Source organism: Nannobrachium achirus (assembly GCF_963921795.1).
Source record: "Nannobrachium achirus genome assembly, chromosome: 4".
In the NCBI taxonomy this organism is placed as follows: domain Eukaryota; kingdom Metazoa; phylum Chordata; class Actinopteri; order Myctophiformes; family Myctophidae; genus Nannobrachium; species Nannobrachium achirus.
Window position 1 is genome coordinate 65,655,932 of NC_137813.1, and position 8,376 is coordinate 65,664,307.

The 8,376-nt window shown below is 46.0% G+C and overlaps 1 protein-coding gene across 1 annotated transcript in view; it reads right to left on the reverse strand.

The window, feature by feature from the left end:
* Nucleotides 1–8,376, reverse strand: part of LOC308283421 (UNC93-like protein MFSD11) — a 30,536-nt gene that overhangs the window by 4,279 nt on the left and 17,881 nt on the right. The window contains exons 10-14 of the mRNA XM_080723852.1: nucleotides 7,838–7,881; nucleotides 7,565–7,630; nucleotides 5,060–5,185; nucleotides 4,081–4,255; nucleotides 1,265–1,400 (exon numbers count right to left, since the gene is read on the reverse strand). Of these exons, the coding sequence (XP_080579978.1) occupies nucleotides 1,265–1,400; nucleotides 4,081–4,255; nucleotides 5,060–5,185; nucleotides 7,565–7,630; nucleotides 7,838–7,881 (547 nt within the window). The remainder of the gene's footprint in view (nucleotides 1–1,264; nucleotides 1,401–4,080; nucleotides 4,256–5,059; nucleotides 5,186–7,564; nucleotides 7,631–7,837; nucleotides 7,882–8,376) is intronic.

Sequence of the window (8,376 nt, forward strand, 5' to 3'; positions counted from 1 at the left end):
TATCCATCTATTCATCTATCTATCCATCCATCCATCCATCCATTCATTTATTAATATCTAGAAGAAATAGGGCAAGTTAAGTGGTGTCATCACAATCGAATCAAATGATTGTGCTGTAAGTGATGTTACTTGGTAAAAACACAATACTTTTAGTTGAAAAGTTGAAGTTCTATATTTTGATAGTAAGCATTGCTATTGACTGCTTTGTTCAGAAACAGGGGTTTCTCAAGCTCTTTAGCAAACACCTCTCCTGTGCTCTCATTGGCTGCAGTAGCGCTCAGTACTGGTCGTTCAAAGCAGTTCATACCGCATCATTTCCAGTTGGCGACAGCTCGACTGGTGTGACGCGTTTTGAGCTTGTAAATCGCCTATTTTTTGGCAAAGAGATTTCATAGAGAGTGGAAAAAACTAAAATATGTTATTATTTTTTTCCAAGGGGCCACATGAACAACAGAAAATGTTGTGGAGGGCCGGGCCAAAAGGCAGTGCTCCCTGCAAGATGTACTCCCCCAAACTAAACACCCGGCTTCACCTCCGAATAAATACTTAAATTGAAAACACGGCATTCGGCATCAACTTTTCTTTTTTTAGCCACTTAAGCCATTTTTGATGGGTAAGATAAGGCAGGTCGTCTTAACGTGTGACCAGTCTGACCACCTGCTTGTTATTGAGACAACATCCAATGATCACACACACGTGCTGATGTACGCATTGCATCCATATGTATGTGAATAAAAATAAAAATAGGTAAAATTAGAAAATGTGTTTATTTTGTAATTTCCCATTAACCCTACAAGGGCTGGTCAGAGTGCACCAAAGGGCCACATACGGCCCCCGGGCCGCACAATGCCCAGGTCTGAATTAGAGGAGTCCATATCTATATAGCGTCCATATTCTGAGAACTTTAGCCAAAAATAGTAGATCTACAAGCTTTTTTCGGCAAAGAGCTTTGGTGTAGAGGGAGAAAAGAGCAGACTCAGTACAGAGTGAAAGGTCAAGTTTTTTTTAAAGTATTGACGGTTCAAGTGGTTAAATATCTGAAAACACAAATTGACATGAATCCAAAATACACTGATGATTGAGCTGTCAAACAATGAAACGATATTGAATCTATGAAGAGGTTGTGGCCGCTTGTGGGGGTCCCTGCTCCATCTCTCTCTCAACTAAGGGGTCCATGCCTGAAAACGTTGAAGACCCCTGCCCTATACTGTATGTCGCCACTGACAATAATGAAGAAAGCTGCCTACTGTAGGCGACGGCGTACCTGAATGAAATAGAAGCAGGCGAAGGCCGGAGCGCTTTCCTCGCGCCACACGAAGCCGATGATGCTGAACAGCTGTGTGTTGAAACAGCTGTCACCCAGACCCAACAGGAAGCTGCACAACAACGCCACCGGCACACTGATACACACACGCACACATGCACGCACACGCACACACCTCCTCCACGAGAAAAAAAAAATAGCAGATCTACAAGCTCGCGAGCTTGTAGATCTGCTATTCACGCTGTCACGCCATGACACTTTACATGGCGATTAATTGTCACTCAAATAATTGCGATTAACGATTTAATTGCCGTTGACAATTACATTTCTGTTTGGCTTTTAGGCTTTGAAGTTGCACATGGCAGATAGGACACATAACCTAAATATACAAAGAAATGACATATTTGACAACTTTATACTTAAAACATAACATTGATCGCCGATCTACAAGCTCACAACGCGCCGCATCGCGACACGTTGTGAACTTGTAGATCTGCCATTTCCACTACTTTTTGAAAGAGTTTGAAACTATATTAACATTTCTCAACATGGAAACGACTATGACAATTATGCAAAATAATTGCGATTACCTCAAATCATTGCGATTAGACGATTATGTAATAACTGTGACAGCCCTAGGGGAGGGAGGGGGAGAGGGTCCTCACCTGGGGGTGATGTAGGCCTGCAGCGAGGTCCCCTCCTCGGGGGCGATGGGAGGGTCCTTACCTGGGGGTGATGTAGGCCTGCAGTGAGGTCCCCTCCTCGGGGGCGATGGGAGGGTCCTTACCTGGGGGTGATGTAGGCCTGCAGTGAGGTCCCCTCCTCGGGGGGCGATGGGAGGGTCCTTACCTGGGGGTGATGTAGGCCTGCAGTGAGGTCCCCTCCTCGGGGGGCGATGGGAGGGTCCTTACCTGGGGGTGATGTAGGCCTGCAGTGAGGTCCCCTCCTCGGGGGGCGATGGGAGGGTCCTTACCTGGGGGTGATGTAGGCCTGCAGTGAGGTCCCCTCCTCGGGGGGCGATGGGAGGGTCCTTACCTGGGGGTGATGTAGGCCTGCAGTGAGGTCCCCTCCTCGGGGGGCGATGGGAGGGTCCTTACCTGGGGGTGATGTAGGCCTGCAGTGAGGTCCCCTCCTCGGGGGCGATGGGAGCGTCCTTACCTGGGGGTGATGTAGGCCTGCAGTGAGGTCCCCTCCTCGGGGGGCGATGGGAGGGTCCTTACCTGGGGGTGATGTAGGCCTGCAGTGAGGTCCCCTCCTCGGGGGGGCGATGGGAGGGTCCTTACCTGGGGTTATTACCCGGCCTGTTTGGATTCTTGATTCTGATTGGTCGAGCGCTGAAATCAGAGGTCTGTTATCACCCGATAACAGACCGCTCCGCTCTATAACAGACCGCTGCCTAATCAAAGACTCAGAGGACCTGCTGCAGTCAAGTTGCACTGCGTGAACCTTGTGCTGTAGCCAACATGTCAGCCATGTAAACAACCACACAGCGACATTTACAACTAAACGTTGATCTCAAGAATGTTTTTAAAAATATTTTAAGCGAGAAATAGAGGACGTAGTATCAGAAAATGGATTCTATCTAATCAGCACTTCCTTGTTTTCCAAGGCGACCGTGTCGCGCTGGGAGGACGTCCAGCGCAACACTTGTGGAACACTTCCAGCCGTCTGTAAACAAGGAAATACTTTGTTTTGTTTTTAGTTTTGAGTCAAATTATTACTTTTATTTAGTAGCCGGGTAATAAGCGGGATAATGAATGGCTCCTTGGTGAATGACGACAGATAACTTCCCTTCGGACTGATAACTCCCCTCGGCTAGCGCCTCGGGGAGTTATCAGTCCGTCGGTCAGTTATCTGTCGTCATTCACCGCGGAGCCATTCATTATCCCTTACGTGATGTAGGCCTGCAGCGAGGTCCCCTCCTCGGGGGGCGATGGGAGGGTCCTTACCTGGGGGTGATGTAGGCCTGCAGCGAGGTCCCCTCCTCGGGGGGCGATGGGAGCGTCCTTACCTGGGGGTGATGTAGGCCTGCAGCGAGGTCCCCTCCTCGGGGGGCGATGGGAGGGTCCTCACCTGGGGGTGATGTAGGCCTGCAGCGAGGTCCCCTCCTCGGGGGGCGATGGGAGGGTCCTCACCTGGGGGTGATGTAGGCCTGCAGCGAGGTCCCCTCCTCGGGGGGCGATGGGAGGGTCCTTACCTGGGGGTGATGTAGGCCTGCAGTGAGGTCCCCTCCTCGGGGGGCGATGGGAGGGTCCTCACCTGGGGGTGATGTAGGCCTGCAGTGAGGTCCCCTCCTCGGGGGGCGATGGGAGGGTCCTTACCTGGGGGTGATGTAGGCCTGCAGCGAGGTCCCCTCCTCGGGGGCGATGGGAGGGTCCTTACCTGGGGGTGATGTAGGCCTGCAGCGAGGTCCCCTCCTCGGGGGGTGATGGGAGGGTCCTTACCTGGGGGTGATGTAGGCCTGCAGCGAGGTCCCCTCCTCGGGGGGCGATGGGAGGGTCCTCACCTGGGGGTGATGTAGGCCTGCAGCGAGGTCCCCTCCTCGGGGGGCGATGGGAGGGTCCTCACCTGGGGGTGATGTAGGCCTGCAGCGAGGTCCCCTCCTCGGGGGGCGATGGGAGGGTCCTTACCTGGGGGTGATGTAGGCCTGCAGCGAGGTCCCCTCCTCGGGGGGTGATGGGAGGGTCCTTACCTGGGGGTGATGTAGGCCTGCAGCGAGGTCCCCTCCTCGGGGGGCGATGGGAGGGTCCTCACCTGGGGGTGATGTAGGCCTGCAGCGAGGTCCCCTCCTCGGGGGGCGATGGGAGGGTCCTCACCTGGGGGTGATGTAGGCCTGCAGCGAGGTCCCCTCCTCGGGGGCGATGGGAGCGTCGCTGGCGATGTTGAGGAAGATCAGGTAGAAGGCCAGGAAGTGCGTGATGAGGCCCAGCAGCACCACGGGGTTCCTCCCCAAACGGTTGCACACGTTCAGCATCCCGAACACGCCCCCTCCTGGCCACGCCGAGAAAAGCAACCCAAGAAAACAAACGTGAATAATTGATTTCGTCGACTAAAACTATGACGAGAAATGTTTGTCGACTGTGTTCTTTTCACTGACGATAAAAACTAAATAATAAGTAAGCGTGTGAATATGTGTGTGTGAATGTGAATGTCTTTGTCTTTATGTAGTTTATGTAAAAAAAAACTCGAAAAAGAAAAAAAAAACGTCATGACTTCGTTACTCTAATCTAAGCCAGGGGTTTTCAAAGTGGGTGACGGGGCACCCTGGGGTGCCGTGACGGCAGCCCAGGGGTGCCGCGAGATAATTTGATGATATATGGAATTTATTTGGACACTATTTAATATTTAGTGTCATTTTAAACTTGAAATACAAAGTTATTTTCTGTCAGTTCTAACCAAAATGGCTGTTATCTCAACGTTTTCCTCGCAAACATAATCACCAAAATATCGTCACTGTCGGGCAGAAACCTTGTATCTCCAAGTTTCAACTGTGTACGTCTTTTGGTAAAGTAAAGCCCTGCTTCATCATACAAGACTGTCAAGCTTGAGGCGTTGTGTGCTTTTAGATCTGCTGTTTTCACTATTTTAGTAAATCTTTTAGATGTTAAATACAAAACTAACGGTTTTGGATATACAAGGTTTCCACCCGACAATATGCTATAAATACAAGGTGCTGGGAGTGAAAATTGTAGGGGTGCCTTGGATTAAAACAATATTTATGGGGTGCCCTGAGACAAAAAAGTTTGAAAACCCCTGATCTAAGCACTTCTTCAACCACGGGTCATGAAGACTCACCCAAGATCTCCCCTAAGCCAATGAAAATGCCAGAGAGGCCGATGAGGCTCTTGGCGTCTTGGCCGAACTGCGTCATGGCGCCGATGCACGTCCCGTACACCCCGCTGTAGAAGGTCAGCTCCAGACCTGCTCCACGGAAGAGATTTTCATAAAGAATGAACACAATATGTAGAAATATTATGATGTTTCGGTAGTGTCGTTCTAAAGCAGTGGTTATTGATTGATTTTTCATTGTTTGTTTTTTTTGTCATTTCATGATGAAATCAAAGAAAACTGAAATAAAATAGAAAACAAACGTCAGAGAAGTGGTGAAAACAGACAATGGCCGTGTTTCCCAAAGCGATTTTAGCAGTTCGTAGCTCAAGCGTGGTCGTAGATACCAAGCCCTGACCGTCATGTTCCCGTGTTTACATGGGTTGGGGCAGAGTGACTTATTTACCGGGAGAGTGTTTTCTGCTGGTGATTCAGTCCGAGTGTATCAAAGGGTGCGCTCGGAAATGCGCACCGGGTGTGGTTAGGGTTAGGGGTTAGGGTTAGGTTTAGGCATAGTTTTACTGAGGTTAAGGTTAGGGTTAGGGTTAGGCATAGTTTTACTGAGGTAAGGGTTAGGTTTAGGCATAGTTTTACTGAGGTAAGGGTTAGGTTTAGGCATAGTTTTACTGAGGTAAGGGTTAGGTTTAGGCACTCACTACACTGAGCACACACCCGGTGCACATTTCCAAACGCACCCTTTGATACACTCGGACTGAAACACCAGCAGAAAACACTATCCCTTATTTACCCCCCTACAACTACACCATCATTCAGATTTCATAAACAAAGTGCTTAAAGGGCCTACACCATGCTTTTAAAACTATATTTTTTGTATAAATATATGCTCAAAATTGAGTCTTAGACAGGTTTTAACCCTCAACAAACACTCTGACCATTCTTTTTGTTTGTTCTAGCTCTACTATAATGAGGCTCTCCAGCTGCAGTACCAAAACGGCCTCTGTTTGCTCAGGGGCGCATCTAGTGGGGTTTTTCCAGAAAAAAAAGAAGTTTTTTGAAAAAGAAAAAGTTTTTTGAAAAAGAAAAAGTTTTTTGAAAAAAAAGTTTTTTGAAAAAAAAGTTTTTTGAAAAAAAAGTTTTTGAAAAAAAAGTTTTTTGAAAAAAGAAAGTTTTGAAAAAAAAAGTTTTTGAAAAAAAAATTTTTTTTGAAAAAAAAACATTTTTTCAAAAAAAATTTTTTTGAAGTTTTGAAAAAAAAAAATTTTTTTTTTTTTTAACTCTGAATTGCATTTTTTTGGAAAAAAAAATTTTTTGAAAAAAAAAAGTTTTTGAAAAAAAAATTTTTTTGACTCTGAAAAAAAAACGGGAAACGAGAGTGACGTCACTCTCGTCAACTCTCAGAACAGCACTGTTCTGAGAACCCGTGGAAAGCTTTTCATCTCTGTCTGCCCAAAACCAGAGAAAGACACAACGGTCAGAAATAGGACTTTGTGAGGATAGAAGGTGCCAGTGGGACCCCAAAAAAAGGTTTTAAAATAGAAAAAGTGAAAATTCATGGTGTAGGTCCTTTAATAAAGTCTCACTCCTGTCTAAATACGGTACGGCTTTCTATAATTACCTGTATCCTCCGTGTTCTTTAATAAGAAGCCTTTTATCCGATCACTGTCTGTTTATCTCAATGGGGTTGGTGCGCATGGGGAACGCCAGGAAATACATGGGAAAACAGAAAACGATCGGATAAAAAAGGCTTCTTAAAGAACACGGAGGATACGGTTAATTACCGTACCGTATTTAGACAGGAGTGAGACTTTATTAAGCACTTTGTGAAATCTGAATGTTGGTGTAGTTGTAGGAGGTTAAATAAATCTGCCCGAACCCATGTAAACACAGGAACATGGCGGTCGGGGCTTGGTCTTTACAACCATGGGTGAGCTACGAAGGGCTAAAATCGCTTTGGGAAATCCACACACCTATCACACAGAATAAATCTAAATCTCATGACCGAAACATTCTGACAGGCAAAGAACTAATCTGTGATTCGGGAAACAGCACGAAAGCAGCCACACGGCTGCTGCGTTTCATAAACAATGAATATGTAGATATATGATCACAGTGAGCGTGGTTTACTGGTGCCACTAAAAAAAATCATTAATTTCCTCATAGACGTTCACAAAAATATTTATAACAATTATGTTAAGCCTAGAACCAAGCCATCCAGGATGGCAGTGAATCATGACCATGAAACCTTTGTTTCTGTGAAAATATATATATTTTTCGCTAAACAAAGGGTATTTATCAAATAATGAAATATCAAAATATGTTTTTATATAGGATCAAAGGTTTTATGGTCATGATTCACTGAGACCCTGCCTGGATGGCTTGGTTCTAGGCTTAACATAATTGTTATAAATATTTTTGTAAAGGTCTATGGGGGAAATGAATGGGAGATTTTTAGTGGCACCAGTAAACCACCGCTGCAAAGCTCTATTAGGGTTCGTGTTTATGTGGACCAACCTGCGTACGCTATAGTGATGCTCAGCAGTAGCATCTCTTTGGTGACCAACAGTTTACAGGCTTTGACTGCAACGAGAGAGAAAGAGAGAGAGAGAGAGAGAGAGAGAGAGAGAGAGAGAGATTGATTAAAAAGTACAGAACAGAACTCATATTTTTTAGACCATCGCTCCATTGTTTACAATGGTTTGCAAGCGCAGATGTGTTGCCACTCGATGTGGAGACACAATCCAAGATGGCCGCGGTGTGAGCATGGTCAATGCGGGCTGAACTCACCAAAAGCATCCGTAGCCTTGGCACACGTGCCTGCGCTGGGTGTTCTGCAAAGATGAGGAGGAAATGTTTAGAAGAAATAGACAGAATGGGTAGCACTGTGAGAATCACAGGTCTTCTTGTTTCTTTAGATAAAAATAAAACAAAGTGTATTTTGCGCTGCCAGCATCTTTGAGTTTCTATGGTTCGAAATTTGGTTTGAATAAGTGAAAAATATGAAATATCATTCTACCATGTCTCCCTACAGTGTTGATTTGTACAGAAAAATTTGTCATAGTCTTCTGAATAAAAGTTTTTGTTTAGTTTTAGTCATATATTAGTCATCTGAAAGGTTTTTGTAGTAGTTGACTATATCTCATGAGATTTTCATCAAACTAAATGCCTTTTTTACTGACTAAAACTAAATCAAATCCATGCTATGATGACTAAAACCCCTAGTTGCTCCCGGTGAGCAGGTTGGTGCCTTGCATGGTTTCCTCCGCCATCGGTGTGTGAATGTGTGTGTGAATGGGTGAATGAATGTAATGCACAATCTATCTAAA